At 41.7% G+C, this 18,773-nt stretch overlaps 2 protein-coding genes across 10 annotated transcripts in view; one reads left to right on the top strand and one right to left on the bottom strand.

Annotated features, from left to right (window-relative positions):
* atg9b (autophagy related 9B) overlaps positions 1-18,773 on the top strand; it is an 839,198-nt gene that overhangs the window by 327,324 nt on the left and 493,101 nt on the right. The gene's annotated exons all lie outside the window — the stretch shown is intronic.
* The window catches only part of obscnb (obscurin, cytoskeletal calmodulin and titin-interacting RhoGEF b), a 345,273-nt gene continuing 333,782 nt past the window's right edge, over positions 7,283-18,773 (bottom strand). For all 9 annotated transcript variants that reach the window (XM_062517333.1, XM_062517305.1, XM_062517313.1 and 6 more), the window contains 11 exons: positions 17,921-18,037; positions 17,670-17,834; positions 17,361-17,519; positions 17,062-17,239; positions 11,853-11,966; positions 11,187-11,354; positions 10,980-11,082; positions 10,744-10,873; positions 10,476-10,578; positions 10,326-10,368; positions 7,283-10,153 (listed from right to left, as the gene is read on the bottom strand). In XM_062517333.1, the coding sequence (XP_062373317.1) occupies positions 8,974-10,153; positions 10,326-10,368; positions 10,476-10,578; positions 10,744-10,873; positions 10,980-11,082; positions 11,187-11,354; positions 11,853-11,966; positions 17,062-17,239; positions 17,361-17,519; positions 17,670-17,834; positions 17,921-18,037 (2,460 nt within the window). In that variant the 3' untranslated portion in view covers positions 7,283-8,973. The remainder of the gene's footprint in view (positions 10,154-10,325; positions 10,369-10,475; positions 10,579-10,743; positions 10,874-10,979; positions 11,083-11,186; positions 11,355-11,852; positions 11,967-17,061; positions 17,240-17,360; positions 17,520-17,669; positions 17,835-17,920; positions 18,038-18,773) is intronic.

The raw sequence follows: 18,773 nt of genomic DNA on the forward strand, positions 1-18,773 counted from the left end.
CTACACACTTCCACTTCGTTTGCGCGTTCACGCGAGGGTCCGCCACATTAAGTATCATCCGAAACGAATTTTGAGTCGAGTGAAGTGCCTAGGGAGAGGGGCTACCACGCCTCCAGGAGCAAGTCAGCATCGATGCTGACTTGAAACGCAGGTGCAACCGTTTTCAAGTGTTCGTGCAGCTCGTGAATCTCCCTGCCAGTTGTTTTTTGGTCCGTATGACGGCATTTACAGATAAAAGCGTGATTTAAGCTACATTGTAACAACTCATGTTCAGTTTGATACTCAGTAAAATGTGCAAGATCGTACAGAAGTAGGCTGTAATATTTGAACACATGTGCAGGTCGCATTTACAGCACTTTTATAATTTGATGTTAAATAAAGCATAAAATGCAACTCCTCACTCATAGTAATGAAAGGAGAGAAGAGGGATGTATATCCTAATACATAGGGGTGTCCAGAACATCTTAATTGGCGATTTAATATATATTGGCTTCATAATTTCTATGAAAACGAATATGACGTCAACTTCCTTCTCCCTTCAAGCGCATCCGAAATGTAACGCTGTTTTAACCCCCTAACCCTTCAAATGCGAGTGTTCTCCGCACCCACGAGTGGACTTGAAAAGGAAGTTCACTCGCTAACCGAGTCGAAGTGAGTAGGGATCCGTTTCGGAAAGGGCCTGTGCTTTGTTTACTGACGGTCTTTTTGCCTTGTTCGTGGGCTACTTCAAATGTCGCCATGATCATGCAGCCGCCGGTAAAGTTTGTTTCTTCTCACATGACTCCTTCATTTGAATTTCAACGCGCTTATTGGCTCTTGGGAAATTCAGTAAAATTCTGATTGGTTGTTGCAAGGTTGACGAGAGGCAAGCTGAACAGTCAGAGAAAACGCATCCCCCGGGTCCTAAGCACTCCTCTCTATCGCTCCCAGGCTACGCGCGCGCAATAACCTTGTATTAAATAAAAAGTTTAATGTCGCGTATACCGAAATATTGCGGTTTAGGTGAGTCTATTGAACCGAACAGGCCAAACCGAACGGTTCAATAAATTATTGAAAACCGTTGCATCCCTAAGAGCTAGCCTAGAAATCTAGACGCCCCTAGCGGCAGCAAATGTAATTTGGCTGGCGGGGCAGTCTAGGCACGATCCATTGAGCCAGGGAGCTGAGAACCCCCAGCACCAGCGTTCCAATCACAGCGTGTATAGAGTCGGTGGGTGGGCTTAACATTATGGTGACTGACATGCGACCAGAAGTTGCGACGGTAACGCATCCTGTTATTTGAAAACAAGAAGATGATTCGTTTAGCGTTATCCTATTGCGTGGAGAGGGAAGGTTACGCATCCTGCTACTTGAAAACAAGAAGATGATTCGTATAGCGTTATCCTATTGCGTGGAGAGGGAAGGTTACGCATCCTGCTACTTGAAAACAAGAAGATGATTCGTTTAGCGTTATCCTATTGCGGGGAGGGAATTTGAAAGACAACTGTTTATCCTACCCCTCCGATTGCGCCCTGTCTACGGTGAGTGTCCAGACCCTACATCTTGATATGGGTCTGGCTCGTCAGGCTAGTGGAGAGCTGCACTACTGCTTGAAACACTTTCATACTGTAGAATTGCTGTGTTTAGTATTAACCTGTCACCATTGATATTAGCCTGCCCCCTCAGGCAAGCTCTGTCTGCCTCTGTTAAATGTCTGTCTTTTGTGTTCAATCAATACTGTGTTTAAGGAATTCATGTCTCCATATGCTTAATCGAACCTGTGATGCTCTATTCGTAATGGTCTCAATCTCTTAAAGGTTCCCTGAGGCGCTAGGCCCCAGGGTGGCGTAGTCAGGCTACAGATATGGGGTGGTTGCCCTGACCACCTTGTTACAGTAACATTACTCATGTAGTCACTTTATTATAATACACTGCGCTCCAAATTATTATGCAAATCACCCTCGTAGATCTTTTGCTTGATGATGCTCCAGAGGTTCTCAATAGGGTTGAGGTCAGGGGAAGATGGGGGCCACACCATGAGTGTCTTTCCTTTTCCTGCCAATAGCAGCCAATGACCCAGAGGCATTCTTTGCAGCATGAGATGGTGCATGTCATGCATGAAGATGATTTTGCTATGGAAGGCACCATTCTTCTTTTTGTACCCTGGAAGAAAGTGGTCAGTCAGACACTCTACTCTCATTTTCACACCATCAGGGATCCTAAAGGGGCCTACCAGCTCTCTACCCATGATTCCGGCCCAAAACATGACTCCGCCACGTCCTTGCTGACGTCTCAGTCTTGTTTGGACATGGTGGCCATTCACCAACCATCCATTACTCCATCCATCTGGACCATCTAGGGTTGTACAGCACTCAAAACTGTTTGAAAATTAGTCTTCATGTATTACTGAGCCCACTGCAACTGTTCCTGCTTGTGAGCATTGTTTAGGAGTGGCCGATAGTAGGCTTATGCACACTTGCAAACTTCTTGAGGATCCTGCACCTGGAGGTTCGCGGGACTCCAGAGGCACCAGCGGCTTCAAATACCTGCTTGCTGCTTTGCAATGGCATTTGTAGCAGTTGCTCTCTCAATCCTATGAATTTGTCTGTCAGAAACCTTCCTTATTATGCCTGTCTTGTACTCTGAATGTACTTGTACTCTACACTTGTACTCTGAATCAGCTAGAAATTTCTTCACTGTATGATGATCACGCTTATGTTTTTGGGAAATATCCAATGTTTTCATACCTTGTCCAAGTTAGTGCACAATTTCACGCTTTTCAGCAACAGAGAGATACTTTTTCTTTCCCGTATTGCTTGAAACCTATGGCATGCTTAATAATGTGGAACATCCTTCTTAAGTAGTTTTCCTTTTCATACAGATTAATTTAAAACATGTTGCAAAGATACTGCTCCAGTCCGTAGTGTTTCATTATGCCTATAGGCTATTTGCTTTACTCTTTGGCCGCGTTCAGACTGCAGACGAATCTGATTCAAATCTGATTCCTTCTCATATCCGATTTTTAGGGTACTGTTCACACTGCCTTTAGCAAGTGTCCAAATCGGATATGGCTCTGTTCAGACTGAGTCACATTAGTAACAGATCTTACAGGTTGCTGTAGCAACGAAAACGAGCGTTTCTGCCATCAGGAGGAAATACTTGCTAATTTGGTGGTATTAGAACAATACAACTAGGTGAGTGTTCATAGAATGCATGCATGCGTGTGCGCAATTGCGAGATAGAAACCGAAACTAATCGGTGGCAAGCTGCTTCAAACTGTTGGAAGGCTATTTAATTATTTAACGGCAACGTGGATTCTTGCAACTTCCATAGAAACAGAGCAGAGACTGTATAATGCTCTATTTAGCATTAAGTATTGTTAAGTTACGTTTAATATAACATGGTCAAAAGACATAGCCGCAACGTTGCTCCACAACCCGAAATAGGTGGGCGGTCACGCACGTAAAGTCACGTCACGGCGTTGCTGTCGCTGGTCTGACCAACTGCTGATCGGGCAGGATTTCTGAATTCCGCAAAACTGCGGAACTGCCCCCTTTGGTCGAGAACCAATCAACTTTGAGCAGCTCCAACGGCTCTGGGTAGAGATGTGTTCAAGGCAGTGACGCAGCAGAACTCATCCTGTTACCCCGCGTACACACTGTCTCCGTCCGTCAACGGATCACGGAGGTTGGATCTGCCGTATGTGTATTTGCATACACGTGATCTGATTGGCTGACGGATCCGTCGCTGCCTGAAAAGTTGAACATTTCTCAACTTTCTTGACGGAGGCAATGGAGCTGAAGCGACGGACGGACCCACAATGCATTTCGAGTCCGCCCCATGCAAAGTGAATGAGATCCGTTGACGGACGGAGACAGTGTGAATGCGGGGTTACTCAAGCAGTTCCCGTCGCGTGAACACACGTCAGAGGAAAAAGTGTTGTGATTGGTTTAAACTCGGCAAACCCCTTTCTGACATCGACCAGTAGCAAATCGAGGCACTTGAAGGACGCGGGTCAACCATGCGCTTGGAGAAACCGTTGAGCACAGGCTCTTGGTCAGACCAAAGTCTCGCAGAGCTTTGAAAGTCGATGGCAATCAGGATGAAACACAGTGTAGGCTAGTATTCATACTGTATTAAATTTGATACCAGCAACATGTTTAAAGAAAAGTTGGGACGGAGATAACAAAAGGCTTTCTATAATAGTATAGAAAACAAAAGGAGGAACATTGCACAACTTCTTAGGGTAACTGGCAACACGGTTTGGTATATAAAAAAAAAGCATCCCTGAGAGGCAGGGTCACTCAGAAGTAAAGATGTAGGGGTATCCATCGCCGTGGCAATATCCTTTACCCACACAAATAGTTCTAATCTTTAGCCTTTTAATTTACCCTTGGAAAGCAATGTGACACCACTCAAGACGTACAGTACGTTGCTTAAAAGTGAACTCGAATAAAATTATCCAACATGGCGGCGCTAACTCTAACACAGCAGTAGATCAAGTAAGTTTAGTGCTTGTGGCCTTATATTTTGTGATGCTTAATGAGAAATAATCAATATTAAATCAAAAACCAAGGTTTTGTGATCAAAAAGTACATCTGCTGGCCACCTACTTTGTGTTTTTGTTGGTAATTCAATGCACTATGCAGAGTAATTGCTAGCAGTAAAAAGTATTGAGTGGCGCTGTGCTGGGATATTGCCACATGTGATGACTCATATAATGCCTCTTGTCCACTCAAAAATGAACTACCGTAGATGTACCGCAAAGCGATACACAATATGACCGCCGCTCAGTCCTGCACATTCTCTCCGCAAATATCAATCACGCTTTTGTTTCCATTGCCTACTCCATCCCCTATTGCAACTTTTATGTATGTTAATGATTGTGTGCATGTGCGCTTGCTTTTGTGTATGAGTGCTTCTCTGTCTATGAGTGTGTGTGTGTGTGTGTGTGTGTCTGCTTGTGTGTGTGTTTTATGTGTCTCTATGTGTATATGTTCACTGTGTTCTCTGCCGTCACTGTCACTCCAATATCAGATCACACACACACACAGGCACACACACAAATGCGCGCGAGTGCACACACACACACACACACACACACCTACACACACACACACACAGACACACACACACACTCACACACACACACACACACACACACACACACACATACACAAACACACACACACACACAGATACACCCACAGAGAGAAAGAGAGAACACACACAGAATACACACAGATAACACAGAACACACACAGACACAGAGAGAGAGAGCGAAAGAAAGAGAACACACACAGAATACACACAGAACATGCACATACACACATATACACACATGCAAACACACACACGGGCACACAGAAACGCACCCATACACACACACACACACACACACACACACACACACTCACTTCTCAGCTCCGGTGGTCTCACAAAACTTACTCAAAGATGTGTGTGTGTGTGTGTGTGTGTGTGTGTGTGCGCACTGTGCATCTGTGTGTGTGTGTGTGTGTGTGTGTGTGTGTGTGTGCACTGTGCATCTGTGTGTGTGTGTGTGTGTGTGTGTGTGTGTGTGTGTGTGTGTGTGTGTGTGTGTATGTAGGTGTGTGTGTGTGTACTGTGCATCTGTGTGTGTGTGTGTGTGTGTGTGTGTGTGTGTGTGTGTGTGTGCACTGTGCATCTGTGTGTATTCTGTGTGTGTTCTCTCTTTCTCTCTCTCTCTCTGTGGGTGTATCTGTGTGTGTGCCTGTGTGTGTGTGTGTGTGTGTGTGTTTGTGTATGTGTGTGTGTGAGTGTGTGTGTGCCTGCGTAGGTGTGTGTGTGTGTGTGTGTGTGTGTGTGTGTGTGTGTGTGTGTGTGTATGTAGGTGTGTGTGTGTGTACTGTGCATCTGTGTGTGTGTGTGTGTGAGAGTGTGTGTGTGCATGCGTGTGGCCGTGTTTGTGCATGTGTTTGTGTAATTTGTTATGTACGTGTGTGTGTGTGTGTGTGTGTGTGTGTGTGTGTGTGTGTGTGTGCCTGTGCTTGTCTGTGTTTGTGTGTGTGTGTGTGTGTGTGTGTATGAGCTAGCTGCTGACGAGGTTTTGCGCTGTTTTGAGCAATGTTAGTGGTTTAATTTTGAAAGCGTAGCCTATGGCTTTATGCCACTGTTAGCGATTTTGGGCTGTAGCTCATGCTAGCTCTGCAGGCTAGCCTACTGCGTGATCAACGAAACATACTTCTTCCATGGCTTAGTTAAATTTTCGGTGGACTTATAGGCTACTTTAAATGTTGTATGTTAAATGTTAACTTTCTTTTTTTGCAGAACAAAGTAATAAAGGTCGTACTCAACATGTGTTTGTGTGTCAGTAGGCTACAAAATAGCCTATTTCAGATCAGAGATGGTAATAACTAAGTAATTGAGTGGAAATAGGTGATAATGTATTTTACGGCCCTGATGCTGTGTATTTTCCTGGTAATTACCTCCTTGTTTTTCAGGTAATTAAACAAAAACAACACTAAAAATGTCATAAGGATAATTGATGGGTTTATCAACACAGCTAGGTAATTAAATAGAAAGAGGTAATAGTGAATTTTACAGCTCTGATACCATATAGTTTCCATAAAATGACTTCACTTGTTCCAGCTTAGTTACAGGCACATCATGTCTTCTTTACCAGCTTACTACGACAATGACTTGGTTTGTCTCTTTCATTGTAGGCTAATAACTAAGTAATTGGGTGGAAATAAGTGATAATGTATTTTACGGCCCTGATGCTGTGTATGTTCCTGGAAATTACCTCCTTGTTTGTCATGTAATTAAACAAAAACAATAAGTAAAGTTTCAAATAATTACCATTTTATTATACTTAAAATGAAAGCTGTTTGCATCGCTATTACCTTAAAACTGCAGAGTTATTGCACTGGAAACTGCATGGAAATAACTTGTAATAAGTGGCTACAAAGGATTATTCATAAAATTATATCAAAATGCCATAGAAATTACCACCTTAATTAATGCTGTTTGCATTGCTATTACCTAGAAACAGCAGAGTAATTGCACTAGAAACTGCATAGAAATTACTGGTAATAAGTGGTAACAAGTGGTAACAAGGGATTGTTACCATGAAATTACATAGAAATTACCATACAATTACCACCTTATTAGCGAGCCGTAATGTAAAGTGTTACCACATTTTCAGACGTGAATCTATACCTTTCATTGTACTGTAATGGCCTTTATATCAATATTGTGCAACTAAATGTAGGGGACAGCAGTGCAAGTGAGTGTGAAACAAGAACACACAAATACTGATAAATACTCTGCAAGACATTTATTACTCAAAACTCCAACACAAGCAAATTTAATTTACATCTACTTACTCACAGGCACTCAGGTTGTCCCTCTCCATTTACTGTACTAATTTACTATCCAGTAAAACAAAACACAATAATACAAGGAAGAGTGCACGCACACATTAATAGTGGGGAAATATTTGACAGTTGTCTCTACAATGAAATATCAACAACAACCCTGCCATTTTAGTAATTCATTTTGAGCAATATGTAACTATATTTAATGATATGCATCAAATCTTTCAATCACATCTTTAAAGAAATCATCTAGAATAAGTGTTATTACGAAATCATCTGTAATAAGTGTTAACTGCAAATGTTGTCATAGTGGTTCTCAAACCTGTATTCTCAGTTGCACAAAATCAACCAAAACCCATTTCTCCTGTTCTATTTTCACTAAGGTTGCACATTCTCAAAACATAAAAACTAATTTTGAACATGAATTGTAGTGCCCCTATGTGATTGTTAGTTGTCATAGATATTTGCTTTGGCAAGCTCAGACCTCAAGTCAAGGGTAGAAACATATGAGGCCATGTTTCAAACCTTCATGCAAGTGTCACTACAATGCAATGTCGCAGTGACACTTGCAATGCAATGTTGTATAAGCACCACATTATGCAATTAATTGCAAGTGCTCATGCTGTGAGGACACATTTACAATAGTCTGGCAACAAGATCAATGAGACACTGAATACTGATATGATTGATTAAAGATCTTCTCCAGATGTGATTTTAGAGAAATTAGGCAAACAGTGTTCTGTTGACGAACAGGATTTGGCTGTGCAGACAAATATGCGTCACAACAGGACGCTGGACCTTCACTGTTGCTTCCCCCAGCTCTGGAATAGTCTTCCATAACATATCAAGTCTTGTCTCGCCATTGAAAATCTAAAATCCAACCCTCTCTCTAAGTAGACCCCAAGTTCCTCCATGGTCTTAGTAGTAAAGTCTATTCTTAATTTATCTTATTCTTCTATGTGCGTTGTATTATATTCAATTATTATTTAAATTCATTCATTCATTCATTAAATTAAATTAATATCACCTTGTTTTATTAAATTATTTTACTTGCTTTATGCTTGATCTGTTATTATCCTTTCTTCTGGAGTGTTTACTCTTTATTCTTCTATTACGTTCTCTTTGTTCCTTGTATGCAGGAATAGTATATTGTAGTATTTCAATTCACTTATTATTTGTATAGCACTTTGGGTCAACTTTTGATGTGTTAAATGTGCTACATAAATACATTGACTTGACTTGACTTGACTTGACTTGACTTGACAGTATCACATAACTAAGTAAAACTGCCTGACAGCTATTCATTTGAAGGCATTTGTGCTTTTCCCCCCCCAGATTTGTGCTTCAAACATACTCACACCTACAACAGCATACTTGTGATGGATAGCATGGTTACTGAAACAGGCCTTTTTAACACAAAGGAATTAAATGGCCACAGTGTATTAGATTTGATCAAGGTCTTATACATTAACTGGAATGGTTTGCCTTTTGGAGCAAACATAAGGTCAAAATATGCCATTGAAAGTAGATTTTACAGAACTGTTCCCTGTTAAGACTAAAAGGACTACTGCGAGTCCTCATTTGTGATATCTGATGTGCAATAGAGAATCTTAACTCATTTCAACTGACTGCCAGACTATTGCTTCTGATTCAGATTGTTCTTCATTATCTGAGAAGGCATGCTTTCTCCAACAGCTACATAGCCTTGAGTATTTGCAGACACTCGAGTCTTAAAGCTCATTTGGTTATCCTTAATATTCCTTTGAATTTCGGAGCAATATTGGGGTTTGACCTCCATCTTAGTGTGGCTCTCATGTGCCCCTACGGTGAAAGTGAGCTGATTGGTGGCACAAGAATTCCTTGTGTGTTTGTGCTGTTCCTTCTGGCTCCTGGAAGTGGGAAGTACTGTGGTAAAGCCAGAAAGATATTCTCTGAAGCGGTTAAAGACACCTATGTTGGGCTTAGGCTTACACTCAGGCCAGTCAAGGTTCAATATCACAGGCTGACCAACAGTGGGTTCACTGATGTCCTTTTGTATGACAGAAACCTCACAGGGAGTCACACGGGAGGTACGTGGAGCTACTGCTCTGCCATATGCCTCCCAATCTTGTGGGACATAGTCCTCTAAGTCTTCTAGGATGACCACATGGCCATTTCCACATGGCAAGCTTGTAGTACCTACAAATGCATCAATTTCCGATTCTGACTCTACAATAAAGGGAGGTTCTTCTTTACGTTTGCTCCCTGCCTCTCCATCTTCAAAAACAGAGGTGTGATGACCACTCATCCCTTCAGGGTGATGAACCTGTCCTAACCAAGTGGCCTGTGATGAGTGTTCTTCATTTGTTTCAGCATCTATCTGTGGTACATTTGGAGCTAAGTTTTCAACATTGTCCAAATTCAGTGTGGTATTTGGGTCCTGTTGTGAATGTGATGCCTGGATGACTTCCACAAGGTTGTTGTTGTTGTTATTTGCATTGGGGTTGGTCTGTGAGGACTTCTTGGGTCTAGTGGAGGTGACATGCTCTCTTTCTGGTCGAGCAGGAGAGGCACCCCGTCTCCGCGGTAGCTTAGGGGACTTATTAACCTTATATTCAATGATCTCCTCCACTTCAACCCATTTGGGATTCTTCCCTGTGGCACCATCTGGTTCTGTGACATAGAGTGTTGGTACAGCTTTCCTCGGCATCAGGCGTCTTTGTCTTGGAGGTTCAGGGGTGGAGGTCTCACTATGGTACATTCCCATGGCAGAGGTGCGTGGGGACATGTGGCGCTTCAATCTAGTATTTTTTACCACAGTAGTAATGGTCTCCTCTCTGAGGATGACAAAAGGCACAGAGTGTGAGGGAATGCACCATCAATCAGATCTTCATAACAAAATATATTATGTTTAAAGTTTTTTAAGATTTGTGCAAATGCTGTGACTAGAAAGGAGTGTAATTAGTCAGTTAGGTAGATAATCCGGCAAAGTACAACTTTGCAACTTACATGATAATGGTTTTCTTTGGAGCTTTTGTCTCTTGTTCTGTCACTACAAAAAGACATACATAACCAGGATTTAAGTAAATCATGTTTGGGTATGATAAAGGGGAGCAGCTAAAACTGATTTAAAGTGATTGCTGAATTGTTGTATGTTACCTTCAATTGTAATGGCTTGTTCTCCTCTGCGGTCACTGGCCATGGCTACAATGGGATGGCACAAGTCAGCTCCACACCTGGCACTGCCGAGACGATTAGATAGCTAGAAACAACAAATCAAAATGATTTATAAAGTAAGATACAAATTGCATCGCAGTTGCATCTGTAATGCAACCTGGATGATTGCATGTGTTTTTTTCATACAAAATCAGTAATGCACAGAATACCATGACGTATTTAAAAACAAATTTGTTGAGAAATATCATACCTCACATTCATAATGTCCCAGGTCCCTCTCACCAGGGTTTTTAATGATTAGGACAAGGACACCACTGCGGGGCTCACTGTACGTCTGGTATTTTTCTTGATCAGTTAACAGGCGCCCCTCTTTAAACCATCTGATCATGAATCATTATGCAAGAATACGTTAATTTTAATGGATCATACTTATTTAAAGATCTTGCAAACAGAAATAAGAAAATTATTTTAATTGTTTTAGATTACCTGATTTTAGGATTTGGAGCACTTTGAATAGTGCATGTGAACTGAGCATCCTCACCAGCAATTAGAGTAGCATTTCGAATTTTGTTCACAAAGCGAGGTGGAACTACAAAGAAAATAGTTGTGTACACAAAATTTGTATCTCATTATGAAAAGATTTTAATTCTTGAATCAATACATCCATCACAATGCATGGGTACTGTGACTTACCTTGCACAGTGATCTTTCCCAAAGTGCTGGCATTGCCTGCAGAGCTTGTAGCAAAACACATATACTGGCCAGAGTCATCTGCGGTCATGTTGTCCAGGATCAGAGTGCATGAGCCATCAGGATCCTCTATGATGATGTGGTGAGGGTCTGCCTCTACAGCACGGCCATCTAACAAGAAAGGTAACACTTGACGATAAGGCTACATGAATTATCATGAATTTAGCATGAATTAGTTTATGATTTATGCAGTAATTCATTCTTTTGTACATCATCAGGAATTTACATGAGTTCATAGCCTTTCATTCATGACTTCATGCATGTATGATTTCTTAACCATGATCATCATGATTAGGTTAATGTTGCCCCTCAGTTAAAGTTGAGAATAATAACATGTGTTTAGAGAACTGCACAAGTTGTGTTCACAATCTGAATTTGAGTTGTGATGATGACATTTTTGGCAGAAAAATAAATCATGATCATTCTTAATAAATTATATTTCATATGCCCACCATACCTAATGTTTTAGTTGATGTGTTGTTCATGTTTGTTCATGACAAGTTGTGATGATTCATGAGTTCATGACAATTCATGTACCCTTACTGTAAAGTGTTATCACAAGAAAAAGGGGACTGAATACATTTACCCATTGTAAAATATTATCCTTACCCTTATACCACACCACTGTGGGCTTGGGGGTGCCTGTAACTTTGCAAGCCAATTTCACTGTTTGTCCCAGCTCTGCTGTACAATCTGCCAGAATCTCAACAAAATCAGGTGGACCTGATGAAAGAATAAATGGTGCTCCGTTAGATCGTTGTATTATATTGGCCCTCATTTATGGTTACGGTTATGGTTGCTTAGCAGACGCCTTTGGCCAAAGCGACATACAGACAAAACAATACAATAATTAAATTTAGCAGTTGATCAGACTAGTGTCGACTAAAGAGAATAGCAACATAAACAATAAACAGTATTAATATAAGCAAAGCTAATGAAAATAAACAATGACTAAACTTATCAACCCAGCATAGAAACCAACGCAGATCTAAGCACAAAAATTGTCTTACGATGAGGCTCACGTGTTCATGAAACATTCACATCATTCCAATTCCAACTAAGACTGAACACGTGTTGGTAAATGTGATTGCTGATAAGAAGCAATCATTTAAATATCACACCCTATATGCTCATAGTCTCATGGACTTGCCACTAGACTTTATGATATGCATACGAAGGTGCTGACCAGGAGATAGCCACAGTGACGTTGCAAGTTCAGCTGAACCTTGCTAATTTTGAAAAAACGTAGTAAATTAAGTGCAGATTTTTACAATTTTTTGCAGAGAGGACATAGCCTGGCTAGCGCCCACCACTTCTCAAATGAGACGTGGTCTGGCAACCAGACGTTCATTTTCTCGTATGCCCAGATCCGTTCATTGGGCGCCACGGATGTCTATCGAATTTGCATAGCTCATCCAACACGGTCTCACACCCAACTCGTCGAACGAGGACGCATGCCAAGCCCCCTGGCGTCAATATCGGAAGCCGAAGGTGCCCCCGCGCGTTCATATGCAACGTGAAGGGCTGCCATTGACATCAGTGTAAATCCTTTGGCGCCGAATGTAGACGCAAGAGATTGGTTACCAACATCAGGCGAAAATTTGGGTGTTAGTGCCTAGGGTTAGTGCAGCGTGAATGAAATCACCGCGCAAGGCAGGATGGGAACACCCAGGCTAGAGAGGACATACACTATATTGCCGAAAGTATTTGCTCACCTGCCTTGACTCACATATGCATTTCAGTCACATTCCATTCTTAAAGCTACATTGTGTAGATTTTTGGGTCAATTCATTAACCTGACTCTCGCCAGATCTGGGACTTCTCAATAGGAGATGTATTTCAGAAGGTGGGGCCTTGTAATAAAATCCTTGTATGTGATTGGATAAACCACTTGTCCGTTATCTTGAATGACATGCTAGGCTACTTCAAGCTCTTGCCAAACCAGGGCATGTGAGTGGAGCTGAGCGTGGAGCGGAGCTTCCGAAATATAGTCGGAGTGCAGAGCGGGTTTTAATCCAGAGGCCGGAGCGATGGTTCCGTTTCGCTCCAGTTCCGCTCCGATACCGTTCTCACCACAAGTCTAGAGCATGCACCCAGAGTCCACACAGAATCACGTGTGCCACTAGAGGTCATTCGTTAAGAGATGGAAAGATGGAGTTTTCTAAAATATTATGAAATAAATATGTTCTACTTTCTGACTGATGTTCGCGTTGCTGGGAGTTATTTATAGGCTACAGCTATTTCCTCGAAGTCCACGCATGTCTGAGGTGAATTTGAATTTGAATTTTGTATGCCTATTTATTAGGCTATGAGAAATAAGGTGAGATTTTAGCAATGATGAGTGCACTAGTATGTTGTTCGGTTGTTTCATAAGAACAACGTCAATGGTTTCTTTTTAAAATGCTGTTTATTCACCAGCATAGGCTATGTGACACATTCAAAATAATAATTAAACAAAGCAGTGCGATCATTTAGCTTTGTAGTAGCCTATTAAATGACACTGGTAAGTGAATACACATGTGAGTTGTTGGTCACAAGATGAAATTATTTGTAGGACCCATCCTATATAGCCTAATCTTTGAAAAAAGTCCGAAAAAGGTTTCAATCACAGGCTCTTTCCAGCAACAAAGCCGTGCACGTCAGTTCAGGCCACATTCGGCAATGTATTCCAGGCGTACTGCGGCGAAAAAACGTCAGATAGTGCTCCCTCTTTTAAATTTGAGCGAGCGTGGAGCGATTTCACCGGAGCGGGATGAAATTTTAGGTGAGCGGAGAGCGGTTTTTGAGCGGAGCTGTCTGGTGCAACTTTGAGCGATGGAGCGAAGGAGAGAACACGGACGTAAGGGGGGAGTGAAAATTCTAGCCTCTCAGCTCCGCTCACATGCTCTGTGCCAAACCCGGTTGGAAGAAGAGTGAAAACATCCTTGCCACCAATAAATGCCTTCAAAACCATTCTCTGTTCATCTTTTAAAGAATGAATACTCAACAGATTCAACAAAACAGTTGAAATAATGTCAGCACACGACTCCTCACTGCGTGCCGCCACTGTTGTTTGAATCAGACAGTCGCTTTGGCGCTACGTCACATCTATGAAATCCCGCCCGGCGATCCTGATTGGTTCATTATTTTTTGCTCCTTTGAATGAGTTTGCATTGCCCTCGATCCCAGATCCTTGTAGGGAGCTCAGCGAAACGCCTCTGGTGGAGCATGGCGGAACTACAAGGATCTGGCGAGAGTCAGGTTATCAATTCATAGCAAAAACAACAAAAATATGTGCTCATTCATGTGTAATTATGTCCACCAACAAATCAAAGTATTCTTGTAAGTGTAGAATCTGGCATTCAGAATACATACGCGCAACTTGTCTGTATGGCGAGAGCCATGTTTCTGCCTCCATCTTTAGAATACATTAACAAAGGAGGCACCTGAAATTCTAGCTCTGCCTTTCGCCGTTTGTCGGTCAGTTAGCTGCCGGGTAACCCCTAATGTTGAATCACCTGATAATATCTGATGCTTCTACCGGACATAGACCACGTTAGCATTATCTTGAAATACATATCTTGTACAGTAATGTCTAATAACGTTAGCACTGTTAAGTTGCTTGCTGAATATAAGCCAAAATATCAAATCCACAATGACATTATTCATCTTGCATTAACTATATGAGCTAATGATTCACAAACAAAATTACTAAACGCAATTCACACTGGCCCTCATTTATGAAATGTGCGTACGACCAAAAACAGGCGTAAAACAGGCGTACGCTTGTTTCCACGCAAAGTTTGGCATTTATCAATGTGAACGTGATCGGTGCTATACGCTCAAACTCACGTCTAGTCTGAACTCGCGTACGCAAGCTTTTCAGGCGGCATAGCACTGAGCAGCAGTAAATCGCCGGTGAATTACAAAGTAGATGAGTTGAATTTATGGACTATCTCGGACATAACACCTTTCCTGTACATGTGCAGCCTACAATATAATGTAGCATATTATATTGACACATTTGATGGCTTAGAATAGCCATAGGAGTTCTGTTTGCAATTAAAAGTGAATTATAAATGTGGTAGCCTCCTATAGCTATCTGAATGGAATGCCTCAGTCGGCACGACATAAATTCTTGGAAAATGAATTATTCAAGACTCAAAAAGTCAAAGTAGTAGACTAGTCGTTCCAAATCACTTGATTGTAGATGTTACAGAACCCTCACCAATTTGAGTTGACAGTGGGAACCGGATAACCTCGCAAACTCCTGTAGCCTCGTCTTTGTTGCCTTCATGATTTCCTTTTAAACGTTCCTTATATTAAAAGGAAGATATAAAATGACAAGCCAGCTGGAATCGGCCACTCTCCCTCCTACGCATGCAAGATGCGTGCCTACTCTGTTCACTGAATGCGTAGTGCTGTGCAGATAATCATACAAATAGGCTACATAAATTGGCGTTATTACTATTCATTATTTGAGTTTTCTCTCCATAATTCTCTCCTAATTTGGTTTTCACTATTTAACAATGAAGCCTCATGGATAAGGTAATGTCGGGAAATAAGCCAATGTGTGACACTGTAATGGGGGAAAGCATGAAGTTGTTCGGCACTGTCAGCTTATTAAGCATCAAATGTAATACTGTAATGTCAATTTGTAATATTCTGTGTAACCTACATGTACTTATGTAGAACTAGGCCTACTACCGACATTCACCTTGTAGTGGCGCTCAACCTTAATACAGCCCACGTAGCTGAAAACGTGCTTAAGCCTGTGGCAGAATGTGCGTACCTTAAATCCTCAAATTGTGGCCGGGGTATTTTGTTTACTTAGGCTGCGCAAATCACAGGCCTTTATTTGGGGCAGGCTTTTATTCGAGGCAGGCCTTTATTTCTTACATGGGAGCTACACCAGACGTGTAACTGAAGTGTTCCGTTCGCGACACGTAAAATCCATTTTAGAAGATGGGTCTATTTTTTTCAAATGTACGCGCCACTGTCGCGTCTGGTGTAGCTACTTCCATTGATTATCATAGTCTGAAAACTTCTGCATGTGGCATGACTCCGTGTTATAGCAGAAGTCAGATGTGTACAGGGTGAACAGGACTGGAGAGAGCACTGTTCCCTGTGGAGCTCCTGTGCTGCTGATGACAGTGTCGGAGAGGCAGTCCTTCAGTCTGACGAACTGTGGCCACTCTGTCAGGTAGCCATGGTCTTGGTCACCCTGGTTGCTGGAGCAGGGCAGTCAAACCTGTTGTAAAAGTGGTTTAACTGGTTCGCCCTGTCCAGATCTCCCTCCACAGAGCTGCTACTTTTCCTCAGGCCAGTGATGGTCTTCATTCTTGACATTGCTGGTTATCCAAGGCTTGTTGTTTGGAAAGCAGCGCACAGTTCTTGTGGGAACAACAACGTCCATACAGAAGTTCAGAAGTTGAGAACCACTGGTGTAGGCTAAACGACTTTTGGTAGGCAATTATATTACCCCAGCTTATATTTGGGGACCGGCCATTATTTGTCCAAATCGACCACGCCCCCGGGTATTATTAGAGGCCCGGCTACAAATAGAATCCCGGCAATAATTTGAGGATTTACGGTATACATAAGAAATGCCTAGATTTGGGGGTTGCTCCTCCCAAAACGCGTAAGCTACTCCATCGCGCATGAATGATAGGGCACAATTTGCGCAGGCTGAAATGTGCATAGCGGCTAGCTTTTTTGACTTGTACACACTAACGCACCCTTACGCACATAGGAGAAATCCCCCGCATATTTACTAAAGCTACTGAATATACTACTATACTACGAGAAAACCATCAAACTCTCATTAGGTGACACTTACTCCAGGCTGGTAGACTGTAGCGCTGCTGCAGGTCACGTAGGTCTCGCAGCCATGAGTTTTTAATGATGACAGTCCGTGCCTGCAGAGTGTACTTCCTGACAGAGTCCTCCCGCTCATGCCAAATCTCAAAGGCTCTTTCATCTCCTTCCACTGTCTCATTTACATCAATATTGTTCAGCTGTAGATGACATATTTCTTTTAGGTACAATATGCGTGCAAAACAATAATCATCAAATCAGTTAAAAAATGCTAAAAGTAAGGCAGTAAAGAGTGATCAAATACAAATACTATTAGTTTACCTTCATCATGTTCTTAAAGATGTAAGCCTGAGAGTCTGCATTGGTGCCTCGTTTTTGTTTGCAAATAATGACATAGTTTTTAAAGAGGAAGACGTGCCGATGATGGCCTCTGGATGATGTCCTGATTCCCGGAGCACCTTCCCACACTGTAAACGGTCCCTGTAAAAACCGATCACAAATCAGGTGTGCAGTAAAACAATAGATAATGCTAAGGAACTAGCTTTTCATACGTTTTTTACTTCCGTGATTATTTGTCTTGAATCAGTCAGGCTCTCTACCTAACTGCTCTCTAGTTGATGTTTTAGCTACCTGCCGAATGGGCTCGCCCAGGACCTCCAGGGTAGCAGGGTAGTTCTCTATGAGAGAAACATGATGCGTGTTCTCAGACCGTTGAGGCAGGGAGGACACCATGGCATAAGCCTCCTCCAACAGGCAGCAGTTTTGTCCATTTCTTGCCTTGTTTTTAATTAACTCCTAAACATAAATAGAAATATGAGATCATACTCAAGAGGTGAAGTACATGTTATTTATCATAATGAACCAAAGCGATTTCTATTCACCTTTAGAAAAGTCTTGTATTTTTGAACTCTCTCCACTGGTCTTTGAATGTATGCATTTACACTCAGAACAGGACCTTCAGAGGGATCAAGATTTGCAAGTTCACTGTCACTGTATTTCTGAAAGAGAAAATGTACATGAATAAGATGGATTGCAGTAAATCATGAGATCACAAAAGTATCTCAATAGTGCATCCAGTGGTGACTCCTCATGAAAGCCAGGGAAATCTAAAATCTTCAGAATTAAACAAACTAGTGCAGTGCCCGTTCAAACATAACATTCCTGTAGAAAACCAGTAGCCCAATTACTTGCCCGCAAAGTAAAAGTATTTTTTTTTTAAAATATACAGTATATAGTATGTAATTCATTGGATATATATATATTTTTTTTTTTTAATCGCTTGACAGCCTTCCTAGGCTTCTTCTTATTTTCCGTTTACCACTTATTACAGTGCATGCAAATGCACTGTTCTGTTCTTCCTGGGCTTCTTCTTCTTCTTACTACAGTGCATGCAAATGCACTGTTCTGTTCTCCCTGGGCATCTTCTTCTTCTTCTTATTCTCCTAACCAGGTCTAATTCAGCTTCAACCGTTTAATGTAGAAACTTGGTTCAAACTTTATTACGTAGGTCTTGAAAATAAGACTAAGTGTATGTATATTTCAGTTCTGTAAACTTGATACTTTTTGAGATATTAGCAAAATATTTTTCCCCATTGACTTTTCATAGACCTCTGAAGTTTGCCTAAAAAGGATCCAAAGCTGCCATCTTTGCCCATATAAGGAGATCCGGGAGTTAATTGAAGCTTTTTTGTAGGCGAACTTCAGAGGTCTATAGGCCCGATCAGATTACAGGCG

Source organism: Sardina pilchardus, chromosome 2 (genome assembly GCF_963854185.1).
Source record: "Sardina pilchardus chromosome 2, fSarPil1.1, whole genome shotgun sequence".
Taxonomy (NCBI): domain Eukaryota; kingdom Metazoa; phylum Chordata; class Actinopteri; order Clupeiformes; family Clupeidae; genus Sardina; species Sardina pilchardus.